This window comes from Suillus subaureus (assembly GCF_016647635.1).
Source record: "Suillus subaureus strain MN1 chromosome Unknown BJ212scaffold_30, whole genome shotgun sequence".
Classification (NCBI taxonomy): Eukaryota; Fungi; Basidiomycota; class Agaricomycetes; order Boletales; family Suillaceae; genus Suillus; species Suillus subaureus.
In genome coordinates this window covers 353,303-374,648 of record NW_024538586.1, presented here as the reverse complement: position 1 = coordinate 374,648, position 21,346 = coordinate 353,303, and the positions used below count along the sequence as shown (strand labels likewise).

The 21,346-nt window shown below is 48.6% G+C and overlaps 8 protein-coding genes across 8 annotated transcripts; 4 read left to right on the top strand and 4 right to left on the bottom strand.

Moving 5' to 3' along the window:
* Positions 1–3,152: 3,152 nt before the first annotated feature.
* BJ212DRAFT_1483893 (solute carrier family 25 member 38) lies at positions 3,153–4,465 on the top strand (the record flags this gene model as incomplete). The annotated part of the gene is made up of 9 exons (XM_041340697.1): positions 3,153–3,189; positions 3,251–3,292; positions 3,347–3,398; positions 3,447–3,539; positions 3,592–3,814; positions 3,867–4,026; positions 4,073–4,176; positions 4,226–4,294; positions 4,349–4,465. 9 exons carry the CDS (start codon positions 3,153–3,155, stop codon positions 4,463–4,465), a joined length of 897 nt encoding a protein of 298 aa, XP_041189896.1.
* Positions 4,466–4,508: 43 nt separating this feature from the next.
* On the bottom strand, positions 4,509–6,179 carry BJ212DRAFT_1483892 (acyl-CoA oxidase; the record flags this gene model as incomplete). The annotated part of the gene is made up of 9 exons (XM_041340696.1): positions 4,509–4,586; positions 4,641–4,990; positions 5,036–5,060; positions 5,112–5,294; positions 5,348–5,503; positions 5,555–5,761; positions 5,813–5,913; positions 5,968–6,059; positions 6,109–6,179. 9 exons carry the CDS (start codon positions 6,177–6,179, stop codon positions 4,509–4,511), a joined length of 1,263 nt encoding a protein of 420 aa, XP_041189895.1.
* A 136-nt stretch (positions 6,180–6,315) lies between these two features.
* On the bottom strand, positions 6,316–8,916 carry BJ212DRAFT_1375789 (uncharacterized protein). Its single transcript, XM_041336461.1, has 4 exons — positions 8,581–8,916; positions 7,606–8,517; positions 6,770–7,557; positions 6,316–6,719 (listed from the first exon to the last, which is right to left on the bottom strand). Exons 1-4 carry the CDS (start codon positions 8,795–8,797, stop codon positions 6,528–6,530), a joined length of 2,109 nt encoding a protein of 702 aa, XP_041189894.1. The 5' UTR covers positions 8,798–8,916; the 3' UTR covers positions 6,316–6,527.
* A 291-nt stretch (positions 8,917–9,207) lies between these two features.
* On the top strand, positions 9,208–14,143 carry BJ212DRAFT_562720 (mediator complex subunit 13 C-terminal-domain-containing protein). The gene is made up of 7 exons (XM_041343526.1): positions 9,208–9,668; positions 9,727–10,030; positions 10,088–12,198; positions 12,265–12,491; positions 12,552–12,648; positions 12,700–13,344; positions 13,395–14,143. The coding sequence occupies exons 1-7, from the start codon at positions 9,314–9,316 to the stop codon at positions 14,081–14,083; spliced, it is 4,428 nt and encodes a 1,475-aa protein (XP_041189893.1). The 5' UTR covers positions 9,208–9,313; the 3' UTR covers positions 14,084–14,143.
* On the bottom strand, positions 14,119–15,246 carry BJ212DRAFT_1375786 (uncharacterized protein). The gene is made up of 5 exons (XM_041336460.1): positions 15,105–15,246; positions 14,929–15,055; positions 14,635–14,880; positions 14,596–14,614; positions 14,119–14,544 (listed from the first exon to the last, which is right to left on the bottom strand). The coding sequence occupies exons 1-5, from the start codon at positions 15,197–15,199 to the stop codon at positions 14,204–14,206; spliced, it is 828 nt and encodes a 275-aa protein (XP_041189892.1). The 5' UTR covers positions 15,200–15,246; the 3' UTR covers positions 14,119–14,203.
* Positions 15,247–15,318: 72 nt separating this feature from the next.
* BJ212DRAFT_1278223 (Spt4/RpoE2 zinc finger-domain-containing protein) lies at positions 15,319–15,792 on the top strand (the record flags this gene model as incomplete). Its single annotated transcript, XM_041331420.1, has 3 exons — positions 15,319–15,441; positions 15,497–15,605; positions 15,671–15,792. The coding sequence occupies 3 exons, from the start codon at positions 15,319–15,321 to the stop codon at positions 15,790–15,792; spliced, it is 354 nt and encodes a 117-aa protein (XP_041189891.1).
* A 518-nt stretch (positions 15,793–16,310) lies between these two features.
* BJ212DRAFT_1525149 (uncharacterized protein) lies at positions 16,311–18,831 on the bottom strand (the record flags this gene model as incomplete). Its single annotated transcript, XM_041341727.1, has 9 exons — positions 16,311–16,363; positions 16,413–16,627; positions 16,683–16,917; positions 16,966–17,054; positions 17,104–17,159; positions 17,215–17,502; positions 17,555–18,536; positions 18,565–18,675; positions 18,763–18,831. 9 exons carry the CDS (start codon positions 18,829–18,831, stop codon positions 16,315–16,317), a joined length of 2,094 nt encoding a protein of 697 aa, XP_041189890.1. The 3' UTR covers positions 16,311–16,314.
* A 687-nt stretch (positions 18,832–19,518) lies between these two features.
* BJ212DRAFT_1483886 (peptidase M24) lies at positions 19,519–21,328 on the top strand (the record flags this gene model as incomplete). Its single annotated transcript, XM_041340695.1, has 11 exons — positions 19,519–19,603; positions 19,651–19,735; positions 19,783–20,125; positions 20,185–20,300; positions 20,354–20,443; positions 20,490–20,509; positions 20,562–20,807; positions 20,861–20,989; positions 21,045–21,109; positions 21,160–21,219; positions 21,275–21,328. 11 exons carry the CDS (start codon positions 19,519–19,521, stop codon positions 21,326–21,328), a joined length of 1,293 nt encoding a protein of 430 aa, XP_041189889.1.
* Positions 21,329–21,346: the final 18 nt, after the last annotated feature.

The following is a 21,346-nucleotide window of genomic DNA, read 5'->3' as shown; positions in this document are numbered from 1 at the left end:
CCTAGGGATTGATTCCCTAGGCCAGAGCCTTGCCTTTCCAGCAATTACCCTCTTTCTGGACTTAGGTCCAATTCCTGTCTCTCCAACTCTACCTTAGGGTAGTCTACCTCTGTTTGTTTCTACATTGGACAAAGTCCAATGTAGCCCCTATTCCTTCCAGACCTCCAGACATCCTGTTCCTTGTACCTCCAGACATCTTGTCCTCCAGATGTTCAGTCATCCTGTCCTCCAGACCTCCTATTCTTCCATCCTGTTTCCCGTAGAGATATTACCTTGGGGTCTCTCCACTTCCTGTGCAGTGGGACCTCCTCTGAGTATTTCCTGTACTCCTCCGGAACTCTCCCATGCTCTGACTTTGGAATTATTACCTTTGATATTGATGATATACAACTACCTAAGCTCTGTCATGTCTACAATTATCATTCACCTGGGCCCACCCATCTATATTATATACCACCCTTGGCCCACCTGTCTAATATCATATATTGTTGCCCTCAGCCCACCCATCTAATATAATATACATCTGGGCCCACCTGTGTATGTGATAACAAGTACCCTTGGCATACCTGTCTATCTGATACACATCTACATTGGTACACCCATCTACATAATATCCAACTACCTCGGCCCATCTGTCTATAGAATATTCATGTCCATTGGCCCACTCATCTACTGTACATATCCCCCACATGGGCCCACCCACCTCCATCTGGAATAATATCCCTCCTGGCCCATCCATCATAGTTAGGGATATTTTTACCTTCGGCCCATGGTCCACTGGCCCATATCATACAGGATATTATGCACATCTGTCATATCCCACAATCCGGACCCACATTCCATCATATTCCACGCCTTCTGAGCCTACATCCAGACCCCACTTCATATCCAGCTCATTCCCAGATCCCCTTCCACTGTGCTCCACACCTCAGCAGGATTGACTATGCTCTGGATTTACCCCTGAGCTCCGGACCATTGGATCTCCACTGCTAGCCTGATCCATACCCCCCTGTCCCATCCACCCTATGCACACTCCATCCAGCAAGACATCTGGACTTCACCTCATCTCAGATTCCAGACTATATCCACCTTCTTGTATTCCAGTCCTGTATCCACCTTGTCTTCTGGATCCCCAGATCTCCGGACCTATTCCCACCCTCTGTCCGATATCCTGCGCCTATCCCCATTTAGGCATTCTCTGCCTTCCGGCTTTCGGTTACCTCTTGTTCTGTCTTGCTTATTGATCCTTGTATGAATCCTCATCTCCAAGTTCATTTACTTATGTTCCGACTTACTTACTAATGTGTTTCCACATGCTCATACATAGCCTTGCTCCTTTGCTTACTGATCCCCTCAGATATTGTTCAGTATATAACCCCTGTAGATACTCCTGTAGTTCCTTAGTCGGAATATCACCTTAGACTTGCCCAATCTTCTTCCAGACTTCAGTCCATCTGAGTTTGTCCTTTTCCATAAGGCCTAGGGATGGACTCCCTAGGCTGGAATTCCAGACCTTCAGATTTGTCCCCTATGTCTCTGTCCCAAGTCTAGGGATTGCTTCCCTAGGCTAGAGTCTTGCCTTTCCGGCACTTACCCTCTTTCCAGACTTAGGTCCACTTCCTGTCCCTCCAGCTCTACCATAGGGTAGTCTACCTCTGTTTGCTTCTACATCGGACAAAGTCCAATGTAGCCCCTATTCCTTCTGGACCTCCGGACCTCCTGTCTTCTGTACCTTTGGACATTCTGTCCTCCATACCTCCAGACCTCCTGTCCTCCGTACCTTCAGACATTCCGTCCTCCATACCTCCAGACCTCCTGTCCTCCATACTCCGGACCTCCAGACATCCTGTCCTCCAGACCTCCCATCCTTCCATCCTGTTTTCCTGTAGAAGTATTACCTTGCAGTGGGAACTCTCCTGAGCATTTCCTGCATTCCTCTGGAACTCTCCTGCGCTCCTCCAGACGTTTCCTGCGCTCCTCCGAAAGTCCTCCGGACCTCATCGGACCATCATCAGACTTCCTCTGAAATGAAGGGCACATACTCAGGTAAGGGGCACAGTGTACGAGCTGAGGCCAAGCCCCTCTGAGTCAGTCTCTCTCTCCTTTGAGCATGGTTCTTAACAATGTCCATTCACTTGTATAATACAGAGATAGGTCACTGCAATATGTGGTAAGTAGTCTTCAAGTTGTTGACTCATTTTTTTTGCTACTTAATCCATTTATTAGCTTCACTCACTACAATACCCTACACTTGCATGCATCACATGAGACTATCTACCCATTCAAGGCAGCTCCATTCCCTCTGAGGCATTCTCAAGTGGAGGAATCACTTCTACTGTGCAACACAATGCACTCATGACCTCCACTATTCACTGTGTTACAGTTGTTGAAGTGAGCATATAGGAATGGGCACCTTTCTGCAGCAGTAGAGGCTGAGGGACATGCAGCTTCATTGGACATGTAGCTATGAGTACAAATACTCTGTCTATGTTTTTTTTGCTAGCTGTAAAAAAATTGGGGTTCAGTTCATGTTTAAACTGAAAAAAAAAACCTGACCATTTTGAACCATTTGCAAAGGTCCAGTTCAAGATTCAGCAAGTCTAGTAGAACTGGACCTAGGTTCAGTTCTCAGTTCTTGCTCAACCCTCTATGAACTGGACCAAACTGGACCATGGCAGCACTATGTATACAGTACAGTGAACAGACCTATGTCCTCTGCAACTTACTTAGAACACTATGAGCATTTCTTTTTGAATAACTTTGCAGACAAGGAGAGTTATCATGCATTCAGTACTGAGTTTGTATAGATAGTAGCTTGATCAGCATGTAGCAATTGTATTTGCATCTACCATATTGCATATCTGAGCATATTGCATCTTATCATCCGAGATAACTGGGCTTGAGTTTTATCAACCAGATATGGTGAGTAATATTTGCATTCAACATCTCCACCAATCGCATGGGTTCGCTAGTGAAGTCGTAAGCGTTCGTAAGTGTCCGTAACGCGCGTAACTTAAGCGTTCAATGTTTCGGTGGTTTTGCAGATGCACGTGACACTGCTAAACAGCATTGGCCTAAAATTACTCAATTTGGTAACAGGTGCTTCACTCTCGCCGTGCCATCCTCTTTGTTGACACATTCACTCTCCATTTATGAAAAATGCTGCAGTCGGTCAGCATTTGCTCTCGGGTCAGAGCAGCTAATGGGCCTCTCATGGCATAGCTTGTTCTGACGTCTTCTGACTTTTCAGGCGCCCTCTCTGGGTTCGCGGGAGCCATCTTGTTGCAGCCTCGTGAGTAACTCTTGGAAGCTCTTGGTATTCGATTTCATATAACTTGGTGCACAGTCGACCTTTTGAAGACCAGGATTCAACAGGGAGATTCTGCTGTAAATGCCCGGTAGGCTTCACGTGCAACCGTACTGCTCAAGAACTCATGTCTCTGAAGCAATACAACCATCATATGGCGTACGACTAAGAACATTCTCCGGAACGAGGGCATAAAAGGGTTATGGACGGGTACAAGTGCCACGTTGATTCGGTGCGTTGCACTATTTCGCATCTCTCTCGTCAATGACTTTTCTCTGTACCAGCAATGTTCCAGGAGTGGCCTTCTACTTTACCAGCCTGACTTACCTACGCTCTGTTATGGCAAAGTCGCCCTATTTTTCCGCACACCAGCGGCACAGCCGTGACAGCTCTAAAACCGTCCTTCCGAAGCTGTCTAGTCAGGGCAACCTCATAGCAGGCGCGACCGCTCGAGTCGGAGTCGGATTGATCCTCAACCCATTTTCTATCTTGAAAGCACGTTTTGAGGTTCGTGCGGTCGCGTAAACTACCGTGATTTTGATATCCTAGCATTACGCAGAGTGAGTTGCATGCATATCGTAGTTTATCAGGGTCGCTTCTTTCCATTACCCGTATGGGACCGTCTGAACTTATGTGCGGATTTGTTGCATCCTCGCTGCGGGATGCGCCATATGCTGGTCTATTCGTCGTCATATACGAGAGTATTAAACGCGAGACAAGTAAGGTTGTCTCTGGTGATCCAAGAGTCTGACTCATGTGTTCCAGCATACTTCATCCCAACAGCGTATGCAGCAGGCATACACAGCTTTTCAGCAGCATCTGCAGGTGCCATTGCCACAATAGCGACACACCCATTTGACGTTATAAAGGTCATTTCTTCAGGCTGTCTCCTTCCAGAATATCTAATGGCTTACTCAGACAAAAATGCAAGTTCGTTCAGAAGATAGATACCGTGGCTTTACTACAACTGTCATGAGGATTTTCAAGGTTAGTCCCGCTGGTTTAAATGTTTGAGTTGTATTCTCATCATCCAATTCACAGCAACGTGGTGCAGCTGGTTTTTTCGATGGCGCATCTCTCCGCATGTCTAGGAAAATCCTCAGCTCGGCAATTGGCTGGGCTGTATTTGAAGGAATGCTACTCTTCATGCAAACGTGACGAACTATTTGACAATATTGTCGATTGGTAGCGCGACCTATAGTCATCGAGAATACTCTTGTTGGATGAACCTCGCTATCGTTTGCAATTGGATATTTGACGTCCCCTCATAGATTGCACCCTGTGATGCATACCAGCTAAATAATATAATCCAATCAATCAGAGCGTCACTCACGATCTTCGAGTCTCGCCAGAATTTCTCAATCCCCGTCTCCCTTGTGAACCCGACACCTCCACACCACTCAATAGCCGACCCACTCACATGTTGAGCCACCTGACTAGCCCAGTACTTGGCCATTGCCGCCTCCTTCGTGAAGCTCCGACCTTCCTCCTTCCGCCGTGCTGCATTATATGTAAGCAGACGTGCAGTTTCGAGTTCAACTGCAGCCTCTGCAATTTGGAACTGCATGCCCTGGAAGGTTCCAATTGACCGACCAAACTGGGTCCGTTGGTAGGTGTAAGGAACAGCTTTGTCAAACGCGCCTTGAGCGAGGCCCAACATTTGAGCAGCAATACCGATACGACCTGCGGAAGTGAGCTTTCGTAGCGTTGACAACGAATGTCACCTACCCTCGTTCAGAATTTCGATGGCAAGCTGTGATTAGAAAACTTAGTTGAATTTCTTCGCCTGGATCAAGCTACTGACCTTGTAGCCTTTGCCCTCACCGCCTATGATGTTCTCAGCTGGTATTCGGAGATCATCAAAATTAAGTGTGCACGTCGATGACGCTCTAATTCCAAGCTTCTCTTCCTTCTTGGCTATTTGCACGCCCATGTCTTTCGTTGCAATGAAGCAAGTGATACCCTTGTAGCCCTTGCTTGGATCAACCTAGAGCTCTTTCAGCCAATAACGTACATAAAGTGGGAACAAGTAGAACTCACATTCGCAAAAATAAGGAAGATCTCGGCCTCATACGAATTGGTGATCCACATTTTGGATCCATTAATCACCCAATGGTCTCCGTCCTTCTTTGCCCTTGTCTGCAGCGCGAAGGCATCTGAACCTGACGCAGGCTCGGACAAGCAGAATGAACCAAGCTATATGTACACCTGAGCACACATGCAAAAAAAAGTTCTTGTTCAACAAACCTTTGATTCCGAAAGCAAAGGCAACCACTTGTCTTGCTGCTCTTTCGTGCCGTACTTGCGCAGAATGGTGTTCACCAGGGTGTTATGCACGTCACACATGACAGATACGGAGGGGTCGATCTTCGCGAGCTCCTCAATTGCAATAATTGCGGAAATAAAGGAGGCCTCTGCACCTCCATGCTCGGCACTTGTCTCTATGCCCATGAGCTGGAGAGTGATATCAGCACACTTGGGAAAGGTAACTGCTTGGGTACTGACCCCTTGCTCGAAGAGACCTTGAATGATAGTTGGGTCCATAGATTCTTTCTCGTCCATTTCGCGGACCTTGGGGCTAACGACGTCCACCGCGAAGCGCTTAACTAAACATGCGTTTTCGGTATCGTGAACGCAAGTAAGTACGAAGATCAACGTACCCGAATCGCGAAACATGTTCTCCTCCTCCGTGAATGTGTCCAGCGAGTTCAGTCGGAGTCCCTCTGTCCGTATTGCAGATACAGAGAACATTCTAGGTAAGAAATTACAACGACTTGTACGGCCTCTCTAAGACCACATACCTGGCTGGCTCGACAAGTCTCTTTGGACGATACTTGGTAGCTCGCAGTGACCATGATACCGCGCGGAACATGATGAAAGCGAAGAACAAAGCTAGAACGTAAGCGTGCGCACAATACAGCGGCGTGACATCAAATACTGGCCCAAGTAATCACATGCGTCACTTGGCCGGATCTTCTCCTATACTTATTGTTGGGTAGTTGACAAGTCGATGGCAGAGTCGCACAATATCAATGTGCATAAATGGACATGATTTGACGAGTACAACAAAAACTATACCGTACCCTCAATGATCATATGAAAAACTGTATGTTCCAGGGTGAAAAGCCTAAACAAATAAACAGACGAACATGACATGGCATTGAAAATCATGGAAAAGTGGAAACCTATGATGTCGTCAAAAAGTCGTATCAAATCACAATCATGCAGCAGCGCTCTCGCGTGCCTCGCCATTCGTGTGAGGCCTGCTGCCGCGGGTGAGCCCGGCTGCGGCAAAACCCCGTGCAGCGTATCCACCACCACGTCCACGTCTAAAACCACCACGAACCCCTCTATCAGCGCGCTCCTCGCGGTCTGTCGCTATTTGCACGCTGACCGTACCCTCGCCCATTTTCTAGGCCGGAAATATCAGCCACTGAAACGAACGATATTTGGGCGACTTACCTCCTCGTTCTTTTCCAACCCTACCTTCATGGTCTCATCATCACCGAACTCTACATAAACAAAGGGTCTAGCACGTTGATGCGGGGACCCCTTGTTCGCAAGGAACGTCACCTTTGTCACTCCCGCTGCCTCACCGCCAAAGAATGTCCTGACATCTGCTTCCGTTGACTGTTGAGGGAGTTTGACAAATAAAGTCCATGGATGTCTCGGTGATCGCTTGCTTGTGGGTGTCCTCGCGCCGGTACTGTCTGTTGTCGGCGACTTCATCCCTTCACGTACATCAGCGATGGGCACTTCAGGTGTTGCTTTGCCTGATTTGAGCTCTGGTGCAGGGGTGGGTGCAGACGCTGGAGTTGGACTTGGAGCAGAGGCAGACGCTGGAGCTGGAACAGGTGCGTTCAAAGCAGGATCAGCCTTCTCTTCGGATGTAGAAGCCTCCTTCTCCTTCGCTTCCGTACGCTCACGGTCCTTGCGTTCTTTTTTCTCTTTCCGTTTCTGCTTCTCTTTTTCAGCCCTATCTGATGGCGGTGCAGGTGTTCCACTCCCGTTAGATTTGGGAGCAGGAGTGGATGGAGATGACTCTTTGGGGGTCTCTTTACCAGATGCCACAGGGACCAAAGGAGACTTGACCTCTTTTGGATGCGGCGAGAGGGGTTTTTCAGCCTGAACGGGTGTTGAACCCTTAGTGGGTGGGTTCGACGTAGCGTTCGGTAGTGAGGACGTCGTTGAATTGGGCGTTGGTACAACATTACTGGGCGTTGCGGTGCGACGGTACGCATAATTGAAACCTATAAAACGCTTAGTGAAGGCCGTCAGCTAGCATGTCAATGGCTTACCCTGGCTCTTCAACTCGGCACTGATTCTGCCATCCTTGACATCCAATACAAGTGAACCAAATGCAGCATCACATAGGTTCCAATTCCAACAGTTCTTCCAAGAAGGCTCTTCTGGACCTTGTACATTTGGTAGCCTCTCAATGACACTCAGGGCCTTGTCAAGCAGGACTCGCTGATGCTCATCGATGACGGTGTCCACCTGCTGCTTCACACTGTCCCAAACCTTATCAAAGGCTTCCTTTCCAGCGATGAGCTTGTGACGGAAGCCTTCTAGGTCGCTTTGCACGCTGAACTCATTATAACTGGAGGCATAACGGAAGTGAAGCCCAGCACTGATAGAGAGATCAGCCTTGAGAACGAGTGCAAGTTGAGCCATTATGCCTTCGCGTCCAGGGCTTGCGTGGGTGACAAGGAGGCGAGTCTCGGTGGGATCGAAGACACGCTGAGCGGTATCGACGAGCTCACCGATCTGGAGTGCGGTTGTCCACATGGTACCTTGACCACCGGCGATTGTTGCGCTGCCATCACCATTATCAAACATTTTGTGAGGAACGAGTGCGCCACCCAGACCAAGAAGTCTCAGCTTGACGCCTCCGACGTCAAGACAATGAGTGGTTGCCTCATCGAGGACGTGGAGGTTGTCGATGTTGTAAATGCCAGCACGGAATTTTTCGAGAATAACGACGTCCTCGCAAGCACCCCAAACAGTATATACAGGGACAGAAAGCTTGAGTTGACCTGAGAGAAGAAGAGGAAATTCAGAAAGGAGAGAAATATCGACGGTGGCGCGGATTGCTTGGGAGGTATTGTCAGGTGCGAGGAAGTGGGTACGCTGGGTGGATGGTATTAATGGCGAATACATGGTCAAATGACGCAGTGTGCGGTCATTTATGCGGTCCAGGCTGTTACTTTCTACATATAATAGACGCGTCAAGCACGAAAAAAATGGCGATTGTGGTAGACGCCCATGCTCACCGAAAAAACCAAAGTCACCGGTATGAATGATAGCTTTGGCATTGGCCTCGCGCGCAAGATCGTTTAGGCCAGAAAGGCGACCACGGATGTCTGCGATGCAGAGAATGCGGCCGTGTGTAGTGTCTAAGACTTTTGTGTGGGTATTCACTTGAGGTCTAGAGTTTGGTGATACTGCAGGACGTGTCGAGGAAGATGCTGGGCGGGATGACGGGTTCATTTTGAAAGCTATGGGAACGATGAGGAAGACGGCGAGGAGGACGCTGAGCACAATGACAAGGTCGCTGAATGAAGAAGGGTTTCAAAGGTAGTTGACGATTACATAATAGGCCAATAACACCATCTAAGTACAGTCTTACCAGTGCTCCTCAACGTTCTCAACGTTGTCGATGACAATGATAGTATTTGCATGGGAAGCTGCTGTTGACCTGGGTTCGTTGTCGTCGTTACTGTGGTCGATGCAAGAAGCTATATTGTAGATCTCAAAAAGCACGAATAATGATTTCAATACTTGTCCATATGATTAATGCTGCTCATCGTTGTAGATGGCGACGACGCAATCGAATCGAGTGAATCAGTTTTGCAGTGATTCACTTTGAGAATTTTGGTCTAGTGAGTCCGTTTGTGGTGGGTACCACGGATCAAAGAACCATGCAGACCGCGTAACCCATTGCTGCCTATCACTCTCGACGACTTCCAACTTGCTCCTTGACGTCGTTGACGCCAATGAGCCTATATGGCCCACAGACTTGAGACAACAGTGCCCTTACCAAGTGCCTTTACTCAAATTTCTTCGACGCTCACCGCATCGGACAAGCTACTCTCATCTTTGCTCCCACTCCCTGTAAATCCATGCATTCTCTACGTGACATACTCACCGTCTGGCACAGCACCTCCCTACGAAGTGCTAGAGTCTGCACGGAGACAGCTTGTTTTCCGAAATCAGGCTTCCACCTTTCAAGACTCAATCCTTCCCCATGTTCACATCGATCGGGATGTGTCAACCTTTTATGCGTTCATTGTAACATCCGATGAGGAAGTCAACAGCTCTCTGTCTGTTCTGAAACAGCTCAGTTTCAATGATCTGATAAGTGAGTCTACATATAATTGTTGTGCGCTGTCACCAACTCTGTTAACGTACTGCGGCAGTATCAGAAACTTCGTCCTTCACACCGCATGAGCTCTATCCATGCAGTTTGGCATGTTCAGACAGTCGTACTCCATGTGCATTGTGTATAGATCCCCCATTCATATCTACTGCCCGCCTCCTTCCACGGAAGCCACTCCGACAAATATACGCTCGATTTATTGATGCTATCCGGGCACGTCTCATAGACTACGTTGTCAATGCATCGTTGACTTCCGCTCTTCGCTTCCGTAATGGCTTCCTGCTCATACCCAATGCAATATCCAATGAGTGGGGCGCAGACTGGGATCATCATGCGCAATTGCGGTATGAATCTTGTTCCTGTTATCCATCATTTCTGCTACTGACGGAATCCTTATCTAGCCCGCTCGTCCACTGCCACCTCAATCTCCACCTCACCTCCAACCGGCTGGAGGTTCACTCCCTCTTTCGGCCCTTCCCACACGTCCCCCTTCCCGCACTCCTTCCCCTCCCACCTGGTACACCTCTCATCCTTCTTCCCGCTGGCGCCCCTGCCTTCTTCCTTGCCAATTACTCCGGTCCTACTGCCTCCCTTACTACCCACTTTACTCGCTCTCTTGCACCGCACCCTCTCCCGCGCTCCAAAGACCCTCAATATATTATCGCATGGCTTGCAGTGCAAAACAAGCAGGGTGAGGACAAGGGCACACCAATAATTTGGCCCACAGCTCTATGTCTGGTTTCAAAATCATCATCGCGCAAGCCACTGTCACATATTCCAGAACTACCTGCGCAACTCCAGCCTTCCCCGCCTCCACCACCTCCACCATCAATCAATGTCGGGACACCCCGTATAGATACACCGAGCACACCGCTCAGGGTATTAACAAACCACCCACTAACACGTCACCCCGCCACGGCTTCTCCATCCCCCCTCAGGGCTCTCCGCACGTTAACCCTTTCGCACACTACCAGCCTACAGAACGTCGCATCAGAGATAGGCGGCTATGTTGAATCTGTTGTGCGTGAGCGAGACCGGGAACGGGAGCGAATTCGTAGGGAGCGCGAAGCGATGGCATCAGTATCTGCCTCGCCGCAGGTAGTCACTCCCGCTGCAGCTGTAGCCTCTACTGTCCCCACCCCAGCACCCGACACAAATCTTCCACTGCATCCACCCCCTCCAGCACCCACTGAACAACTACATATCCATCCGAGTGTCTACTATCCTTCTCCTGTAACTGCAATTGATCCCCCTGCTCCTCTGGGACCCCCCTCTATGTCTGAACTCCAAACACCGTTGCCACAGACAAACCTTGCACCTGCCCCCAATTCATTTGATCCGTTCAACACAATGGACTCCACCTGGTCACAACCTACATCTGACTTCATGGACTATGATATGGATCCTGCTGGTCAGCGTCGTGTCGATGTAGACTTTGCAGACTACGATACTTTCACGTTCACTGATGATGACTTCAGCTTCTTTGATCGTCCCTCGCGCCCATCGGATTCTGCACCCGCACCACTTGCGCTCTCACCAAGCATATTTGGTGTTGCAGATGTTGGTGTGTCCTTTACCCCTGCAGTAGGCACTCAACTCTCTCCAGATGTCCCGACCTTCACTCCCCCACCCGCACCTGCTCTCCCCTCTCCAATTACCTCACATTCAGCGCCTTCTACACCTCATGTGAAGGTTACGCACACGCCCTCCCAGTTTGCTCGTACCTTCGACCCCATCGCTTTTGCTCCCTCTCACAGTCTTGCAGATGCCAAGTACTCTTCCGCTGGAAAGTTTGCTCTCCCCAGCCCGCCAGACGAAGAGGACCGCACTTCGCCCTTGCCTACCTTGCGTTCACATAACCACAGCACAACTTCCCCTGCTGATCTGCGTACGCGGTACAGCGCCGCAACAGACCCGCGCATCAGTGTCGTACGCCAGCTTATCGGCGTCAAGCGCAAGTCCAAGTCGCTCGATCATGGAAGAGCGCGATGCCGGCAATTCCTCTTGTCCTCGTATGATGACAGCGTCCATGAAGAAACAATTCCTCTCATGGAGGACGACGAGAAGTCTGAGGCTGTTTCTGAAGATGACGCAGATATGGACGACGAACGTGAGCGCTCGACTACCCCACCGCCATCATACCTCCCTTTTGGTCCCATGCTCCTCCACACACAGTTCCACCACGCGCTCCTCCTTCCGCTCTGCCAACCTCTTCGCCCGCCAGGATCGGCAGTTGCGCCTATGAGTCTGGTGCTTCCACCACCCGTGGCTGCCCACACACCAGTCTCTCCTGCCGCATCATTAGAGAAAATTAACCAGGAGGTGGCAGCAGCAGGCGCAGTGCTCGCGCGGGAGGTCGTTGAAAATTCTGTTTGGGCCCGCGCTTGGGGTTGCCAATGTACCACAGGGGATGAGCAGGTTTGGCCCAGCGACATTCAAGAACTAGCGGACATTCTGAAGCGTGTCGATGTCCTTGATGGACCAGTAGAACTAATGACAATGTTCTCATCCGGTAAGTTTCTGATGATTATATCATATTTGTCGCTCAATTATGCCGATACAGATGGTGTATCCGCAGGGGAAATTGTTCACCTCCAAAGACTAGACCCACCCATGTTTTCGGTAGGCAAGTCGGGTTGTGTCGTGCAAGTATTACCGTCAGCATTGCGTTTCTGGGAAAAGCTGGGCCTTACGCCTCACGGTGGCAAAAGGGACGTCGTCGCTTTTGTGTTTCTCGAAGAAGGTGGCCTGGAAAAGCAGCATCAAGCTGAAGTCTGGTTGAACAAGATGTCTGCGGGATACAGTGTGAGTTCACTATCGATGATCTTTCTCTCGGTTTCAAGTAATCAAATTTATCTTGGGTAGGCCAAACAACTTGGTTCTTTCACTCCTGGGAGCAGCATGATGTGCTCAGCGGACGGAGTCATGCCTCTGAAGCTGGAGAATCTGAGAAAGTCCATAAGTATGTTCTCTCTTGATCATTAACACGCTTGGGATATAACGCTTAAAACAGGGTCCTTTCTACAATGCTTAGAGTCAAGCAATGACCTTGTCTTCTACATAGCCATCCCTGATCCAGCGATTGGGCTTACCTCACCCCTCCTGCGCGAAATCTTTAGTTTTGTCAAGCAGACCCAAGCCAAACGCTCTGAGGCTCCTATTCTCTTTCAGTTCGTCCCCGAGCACCTAATTTCCTCCTCGGAGAGTCCTTCCGGTGAAGACTCGGAGATCGACGCTCTCTGTTACGCCACCTACCGACGCATGCTCAAACCCGTCGAGCGCTCCATGTCTAGAGGATTTTCTGACAAGCACGAAAGAGTTGCATGTTTCCAGGAGCAGCCTTTTGTTCTGGCTCGCCCCTCGAGTACTGTCCACTTCGCACAAACAACTCCAGCTCGGTCCCTTGACGTCATAGATCGGCACGCGCTCCTTCACGTTGGCTACCGATTTTCTGCCTGTGGAAAATGGTTGTTCGCTGCGTGTGTTGACCAGCGTGGGGAAAGTTACGATCTCGGGACGTGGCTGATACAGGACGAAATGGAGACATCAGCAGTGGTGCAAGTCTGGAATTTTGCGTTGCAATTTGCGAAGAGAGCAAACGTTGAGTGGCGGATTGTCATTGCGAAACTAGGGTCTATGACTGTCAGCGAATTGGAAGGTTGGTGCTACCGAATGACTCTTATATTGCCTTTGTTTATTGTTCTATAGGATGGAACGTTCACCTGGCCGCTGCCATCCCCTTGTGCAACGATTTGCCACCTTTCCATGTCAGCTTGCTTTCCGTGGAGCAGAATTTGTGCTGGCCTATCGTACCACACCTTAATGAAACTTCAGGCCCGGCGTCATCCAAACGGGCACCTGTGAAGGATTCCAAATCTATTTACGTGGATACTGCTGCCCCTGCCTACACCATATATCCTTCTACACGAATTCCCCTTGCCTCGCGTTCTTGTCAGGAACAGGTAGATTTGCCATTCATCCCTGACAACGACGGCACTACAACCTCTGATACATCAACCATCCTACCAATATCTACATCCATTCTCGTTCGGTCTCCGTCCACACGCACGGCTTCTACCCAATCATCCATCTACATACACCATCTCCATGCGCTTCACACTCCTGGTTCTTCACTCTCAATTTCAGATGATACCATGCGCAAGGATATCACACTCAATTTTTATGAATTGTCTGTTCTTGCAGGCGCGATGCTAGGCTTTCAAGATATCCTCTACTGCCTTTCCATCTTGCTGCACTCGAGGCTATGCATCATTCTCTCAGACAGGAAGATATCAGCTGAGACTTTGCCTCAGTCCCTCACTCGTCTTTTTTTTGGATTTCTAACATGTAGACCTGTCGCTGTCTTGCTTTTTTTTTTTTTGGTAACTACCCTATAGCTGTTGCATGTACCGCACTATTTTGTATCCTTACTGCTTACATTGCCTCTTGCTTGCCGATCATGTTTATTAATATGAGGTAAAAACTCAACAAACACGAATGTACAAACTCTGTGGAATCTACTGGGTCTTCTTTTCCTGAGCATGGTACCCCTTTGGTGCATCCAAGCGTACAGATGACTGGAGGCTGGCAAGAGCTGAGACAGCCATCATGATAACGGGCACGATGATGAAGAAAACGACGAGTAAAGCGACAAGAAGGGGTGTTGAGAACAGTTGGTATCTCTTGAAAATACCACCGTCAGAAAGAGTCGAATTGTCAGGAGGTGCGTATGTTGAGTCAAATTCGGAAGGGGGAAGTAACTGACGGCGGTGGTGTTCAAGTGGTGACCCAGTGTACAAAACCAAGTGGCTCGTGAACGCTGCATCTATCTTCTCGATTTCGCTAGAGAGGTATTGATCTGGTACATGATATGTAAAGTTGATGCACCTCGACTTGGGTATGAACTCACCATAACCTAACATAGCCACCTTCCGGAATTTCGGGCTACCTCTATTGCTGGTATATTGACGCATACAACGTGCTTGGAGTTCTCAGCAAGGTCCAAAGGACCACCTGCTGGACTAGCGTTGGTCAAAGTCGAGCCGCAGCGCCTTGCTAGAGACTTCGTGATATCCTGGAGGGAAGAAGAGGCGCTACGCTTCACGTGAGGATATTGTCTTGATGAGGGCGCAGTGTTTAAAATGGCAGAGAGACCGGAAGAAGTGGGTAATGCACGAAGGTCAGAACTACGGAGCTGCGGAATACTGTCAGTATCGTAGCCAACTGGAAAGCCAGTACATACACCTGGCTGGTCTATCACCAGAACAGTATCGTAGGAGCAGATATCTTCTGGCGAGAGAACTCCACCAACTATGCTCACAGAATCTTCATACCGTAGATCTGGAAATAGACTGTTTAACATGGACGAGCTGTGCCGAAGTGAGTCCTGACCGAATAATTGATACAGCTGACACAAACCTTTTAGATGACCATGCCACAATTGGAACTGTGTCCGAGTACCCCAGCACACCGACCACAGGGAACAGAGCCAAGATGGCAACGCGTCCAGCCATGAAGAAGTTACTAGTTATGATGTAGCCTGAGGATGCGTGACGCTTGCAGCCTGAACTTGAATTACATAAGCTAGGTTGTACGTGAAACTCAGTTCTGTAACTTAGTGTAGGCAACAGTCATGGCCACTATTCCTCCTCAGGCGAGGTCCAAGCAGCTCCGAGCATGCTTACTATGTTCTATCATTCAACATCCCATGGATTTTCGGAAGAATGGTTGTCCAAATTGCGAAGAGCTCATGCAGGTATTCCGAGGATGATCATCGTGAATTCTCCCTGCTTTCGTTAACGTTTTCTCAGATGAAAGGTTCTCCTGACCGCATAAGTGTTTGCACCACCACCTACTTTGATGGTATTATTGCTGTCATCGATACTGAAGCTAGTTGGGTTGCACGATGGCAAAGAACATGTAAGTTTACCCTGCTGTGAGCTTACTAGATGTATACTGATTCCTGATTGCAATTCGTTTTATAGCAAAGTATGTTCGGGGAATGTATGCTGTCCGCGTAAAAGGTCGTATTCCGGAAGATGTAGAAGCTGAACTTGAGTCCCGTGGCATCAAGTACCGTCCAAGAGACCAGAGTGATCAGGATTAGCATGTTCTTATGGTATGCTACATTTCATGTGACAGTTCGTTTTTTCACGATTTACACTAGCTTTTTCGCTGCCTTTGACTCTTAGTAGCAGAATTAGTGACCAGCATAGATTTTCGTTATACGCTACATTGTCCACTCGCCATAACCCATAGTTACTGGAGCAGTGGAACCAGCGCCTGAGTCGGGAGCACATGGCACATGAATCACAGTTGTCGCAGAGACTTGTCGCTTACCTTCGATCGCTGTTCATACAACTATGTAGTCAAGCTCTATACGGTAACGCAGGACACGAACCAGCAGTCAAGTATATACCGAATCAGAGCAATGTGATAGTCCTCGGCAAAGTATGTATACAAGAAGATATTAATCCATGGCCTTACAGAGTAGCGGATACACATGAACACACCTGAAGGGTATCAGAACAACAGTCACTATAGTCAACTAAAACTTATAATGCAGGGTAATGGATAAATGGGGACAGGAGGCATTCAGCAATAGTCTGCCCTCAGCAAGCCCTTGGTATCAAAGCAGCTCATGAAGGATCTGGTCATATCGATGAGGCATGTGTGACCTAGAAAAGGGCGTCAACATGTAATCCAGTGTCACGGGTCAAGACACACCTAAGCATATTTCTTGAGAAAACTATTTGAGAAAATACTTTCTCGACGTCCAAGACCTCGAATAGTCTCAATGTTTTATCAGGATGCGTATCAGGCTGTCGGGACTGATGTGAGGGGTGCAGGTCACAGTCCCTAACAGCCCATAAGACGCGGCCAGGTGGGAATAGGTCAGCCATTTGCATATTTGCCTCGAGAGTTTTTCGCATCGACAGAAACTACGCCACGCGTCAATCCAACCAAAATTGTTATGTTGTGATGCATAGAACATACCCAATGAAAGTCATCCGATGACCCATCTCCGGCCTTCCATCGCTTGATTCTATTGGTGATGACCGAATATCCTTCCGTACCACCATTCCGCTCATTTGCATCACATAACCAGAGGGCTGCATTACGAATGTCCCGGACAGAACCGAGCGACAGTCGAGACACAATGTCATCGGAACATACAAACGATGTGACCATTTTCGATGCTAATCGGCTAAGCCCAGCATCTGTCAGACAACTAGGGAGATTCAAAAAATGACCCAGTCGAATAAGATACATAACGTACGGAGGTCCTATGCAATATACGGATACGTTGTGGTCCGTTGGTAAGCCGCTTGAAGGTACTGTCAAGCAAGTTGCAGGATCCGCCCACATCTAGATGGAACATGTCAATATACGGCAATCACAGCTTGTTCGCTTTCACCATAGCCAAGAGAACTGCAACCCCTGCTCCCAAACTATGCCCGCAAAGTATGAGTTCTGGTTTGCAATCAGTTGTAACAAATGTGAGTGTCATTATAACAATCTCAATTACCGTATCCAGGATTGCGAGTCAATGCATCCATGACAGCCACATGGACTGGTTTGCCAATCTCACCCATCACACGGGCCATACGAAGCATCCCTCCATGAACTTGGTATTTGGGCTGCTTGTCATGAGAAGTCGTCGAGAGAATAGACAAACGCCTTCGAGGGAACCTTCTACTTGACCCAGGAAATGATATGCTGTCTCCGGTGTCTTCCTGAGATGCGCTCGATACAGGTTCGAATTCTACCGGATCGCACGTCAGATCAACAGCGAGCTCGTTGAGTGACATTGTGCCTGTAAACCATAGTCAACCCAAGACGAACGGCTTCTCTCCAAATAAGGCCACCTCGTAAAACAAGCACGACCTGGTGTCTATCGTGGTCGGTTAAAACCCAGAACCTAGGCATCTGGCGCTCAATTCCAACAACAGCCGTTGCGCGAGCCCTTGCCTGTATATTTGGCTGTTCTACTGCCTCCCCATGTACCGACCTTTCAAAAATTTCCTTGTCATGCTTACCCATCAATATGTCCCACCAAGAGTACTCCAGATTATCAGAAGGCATTCCGCTGGACGAGGAATGTCCTTCCAATTCATCTTCCGCAGCATTCACAGCATCCTGGAGCTGCGCCTCTTCTGCGTCTTTTTCATTACGAGGGGACGACGGGTTTAAATTGCGGGGCGGCGATGTCAGAAGTAGAGGAACTCCGAAAAAGAGTAGACTTGCGCCACCATAGCCGGCAAGAACCATTTTGGAAAATCGTCGCAAGTTAGTCTTTAGCTCAGCTATAGACTTTTGCGGTACATCTATACGCGTTTGGTTCCATCTAAAAGAAGACATGGACGATATTGACAATCTCGACAGGACACTCTGAGACCTGGACCGAGTATGAGACTGCGTAGATGCTTCTCCAATGTCCGCAGATATTAGTTGGCCTTGATGCCCCGGGAATATCACGTCAGACGTTACTCGAACTCGTGAAGGCGTATGTTTGAGATGAGGAGCGGTGGACGGGTCATGAAACTGAATCTCGCGAAGGTATGGGAACCAACTCTGCTCTTGCCACTCGTGGGTGATGCCTTGCAGAGCCACCCATGCAACCAAAGCTCTAGCGACCTCTGTTATCCCGTACCTTCTCCCCGGGATATGCTCGCGTGAGCCAGGATGATCCCACTCACGCTTTACCAGATCGATGAACGATGCCAAAGAGAAGGAGGCTTCGCTGCTGCCAGGGAAAATGACGGAGAGCATATCGATGGAGCTATAAGCTGCTCGTAGGGAAGCTGACGAAATATACTCCCCGGCATGGATGGGAGCAAGAGTAAGTCTCTCAGCGAAGGTAATAGCACTCGCTGACTGCGCCTTCTAAGACCGGCGCAGCGACCTCGCTCCCACCGAAGATTGCATGATCGAGGGCGGAAGCGACCACACCCACGACACTGGACGCTGCATCTCGAGCAACCGAGAACTATGGAGCAACTTCAGCTCTGCCAATCGGAATGCGGGCATTATTCGGCTTACCCCCAGTCGTGTTATACCCTTGACAGCGGTGAACGCAAGGGAGGTCGCCTGCTGAAGTGAGGTCAAGACTTTGCCTGCTAAACCTCTGCCAGTTATAGTCCATGATTATTGGTGAGAACGAAGGGTATCTGTAGGCAGGGCAAGTCCATGCCTCAGCTGCTCAGGTAAAGAATAACAACGTCAGTTCCAGATCAAAGGAAGCAACACAAAGCCTGTGATTCCGTGGACACACGATCCTAAATTAGATTCAGCAGTGACTAAAATGGCATATTTATGGAATATTATAATTTGCTCGATTTGCTTACCTTGCAAGTAGTGACTTAGCTTCCTTCATGCGCTCCAGCTTCCGCTCGTTGCTTGCCAGCTCTCCACGCAGTCGCTGGCAGGTGTCCCCCGTCACAAATATGCACATCCCTGAGAACATATGCTACTGAAGCAGTGCCAGATTACGAGCACAAGCCTTCACATTACGGCCAACCACTCTTTCAGTCACACCCCCACCTACGTGAGTTTAAGTCCTTTGGTTCACTTCCTACACCTTTTTCAAAGATAAGACAGTTAGGCCCAATGAACTCACACCCGGGATTCCCTCCGAAGAGTATGAGCGGCGTCGGAAAGAACTCATGGACAGCCTACCTAGCAATAGCGTGGTAGTTCTGATTGCTGCACCTGTTAAATACATGAGCGGAAGTATGTGAATATTCTACTCTCCTTCTTCAATACCTTAAAATCCGCTTCAAGATATATTGTAGGACTTCGCCAAATCTGCGTTGATTGCTTGCCTAACATCATGGCTTCAAGTTACAAATACCGTCAAGGATCTGACTTCTGGTATCTTACTGGTTTCGAAGAGCCTGATTCTGCCGTTGTTCTAGGTACGCAGTTGACATATTTCGTTAGGCTTGGACTTACTTCCTACCAGAGAAGAATGCGTCTTCTCGAGGATATAGGATGACACTGTTCTCGAACGGGAAGGACTCTGCGAAAGAGAAATGGGATGGCCCGAGGTAAATTCTGAAACTAGGATGATGTCTTGAAACAATATCTTTTTCAGGACAGGCTTTGATGATGCTCTGAATGTCTTTAAAGCGGACGACGCGCTAACAATCAAGGCTTTTCCTGCTCAACTGCGATCTATGATTAGCCTCTACTCTAATATTTATATTGACCTGCCCCAGTCTCCGCGCAAAAATGCACGCTCCACCAAGTCATTACTTCGGTATCTTTCGCCTCCTGTCAATCCTCGGTCAGAGTACGAGACTGTCGTGGAGTCGTTGTCAAATTCCCGGCGGAAATCCCTTGCTCCTCTCATTGCCCAATTAAGGGCATTCAAGAGTGTCTGTGAGCAGCAGGTTATGAGAATGGCCGCTGACATTAGCGGTCGCTCCCATGCAAAGGTCATTGGCTTCTTAAACCATCACTTGTTACTCTGATACGATGATTTTTCGTCTTCAAGACAATGCGCTTTACACGACCCGGTATCTCAGAGAGTGCACTAGCAGCTCATTTTGAATACTTGTGTAGTCTATCAGGCTCACAGCGCCTTGCATATGTCCCTGTTGTTGCATCTGGGTGAGTCTTCAGCTTCGAATGCACAACATTGAGATCTTGAACCTGTAGTGCAGGCCAAATGCACTCATCATACACTATACGTCGAACAATCAAGTTGTACAAGATGGTGAGATGATTTTGATGGACGCTGGGTGTGAATATAAGTAAGTCATTTCGTTGGGTCCTTTCTGGCATACTAACATTTTTAAGCGGTTACGCGTCTGACATCAGTGGGTGTTACTAATTCTGCTTCCAATATCATATTGCCCACATCTGGTTAAGCTCGCACGTATCCAGCGAATGGTTCCTTTACACCTCCGCAAAAGGAGCTATATAGTGCAGTGCTGTCTGCGCAGAAGGCTCTTGTGGGGTTGTGCACGGAGGCACAGGGATTGAGTCTTCATGACTTGCATCGAAAATCTTGCGATCTCCTCAGACAGGAACTGAAACAGATAGGGTTTACTCTCCATACAGGAGATCTGGAGAGAGTACTTTACCCTCATTTCCTCAGTCATCCAATTGGGATTGGTGCGTAGGTTTCTGCTGTTACTTTCTAGGGTCTTGATGCAAGGATTTCCTAGACTTGCATGAATCATCATATTCAGACAGAGGAGAGCTGTACGTAACTCTCGTAGTTTTGTCTTCCTTAGATCTAGAGTTCACCTTCCATGCAAGATTGAAAGCCGGGATGGTCATTACTGTAGAGCCAGGTACGTATTTTGTGCATTCTATTAATAATGAGCACTAATCTTGATCGACATTTAGGAATATATGTCCCGCCTACCGCTCAGTTCCCAAAGCACTTCCATAACATTGGCATTCGGATAGAGGTTGGCTGGGATATCTGTATTCTCCGCAGTTTTACTGACATAGCTTACAGGACGAAGTCCTTATTGGCGAGAAACACCCCGTGGTTCTCAGCGTTAGTGCACCAAAGGAGGTTCGTCCTGATCTCTTCTCCTCGCCGGATGGACTAAAGATGCATGCATGTTTAGATTGCGGATATAGAGGGTGCGTGTCAGGGACTACTGGGACTGGAGCCAATTTGAGGCTGGAGAATCATCTTT

Excerpts from the sequence above, each read along its gene's own strand:
- BJ212DRAFT_1375789 (XM_041336461.1), bottom strand. The coding sequence starts at position 8,797 with ATGAACCCGTCATCCCGCCCAGCATCTTCCTCGACACGTCCTGCAGTA. Across the intron at positions 8,518-8,580 it reads CGGTGACTTTGGTTTTTTCG|AAAGTAACAGCCTGGACCGC; the intron begins GTGAGCATGGGC and ends TATTATATGTAG. Across the intron at positions 6,720-6,769 it reads GGTTGGAAAAGAACGAGGAG|AAAATGGGCGAGGGTACGGT; the intron begins GTAAGTCGCCCA and ends TTTCCGGCCTAG.
- BJ212DRAFT_562720 (XM_041343526.1), top strand. The coding sequence starts at position 9,314 with ATGGCCCACAGACTTGAGACAACAGTGCCCTTACCAAGTGCCTTTACT. Across the intron at positions 12,199-12,264 it reads AATGACAATGTTCTCATCCG|GGGAAATTGTTCACCTCCAA; the intron begins GTAAGTTTCTGA and ends GTGTATCCGCAG. Across the intron at positions 13,345-13,394 it reads GACTGTCAGCGAATTGGAAG|GATGGAACGTTCACCTGGCC; the intron begins GTTGGTGCTACC and ends ATTGTTCTATAG.
- BJ212DRAFT_1375786 (XM_041336460.1), bottom strand. The coding sequence starts at position 15,199 with ATGGCTGGACGCGTTGCCATCTTGGCTCTGTTCCCTGTGGTCGGTGTG. Across the intron at positions 15,056-15,104 it reads GTGGCATGGTCATCTAAAAG|CTCGTCCATGTTAAACAGTC; the intron begins GTTTGTGTCAGC and ends ACTTCGGCACAG. Across the intron at positions 14,881-14,928 it reads TGGTGATAGACCAGCCAGGT|CTCCGTAGTTCTGACCTTCG; the intron begins GTATGTACTGGC and ends AGTATTCCGCAG.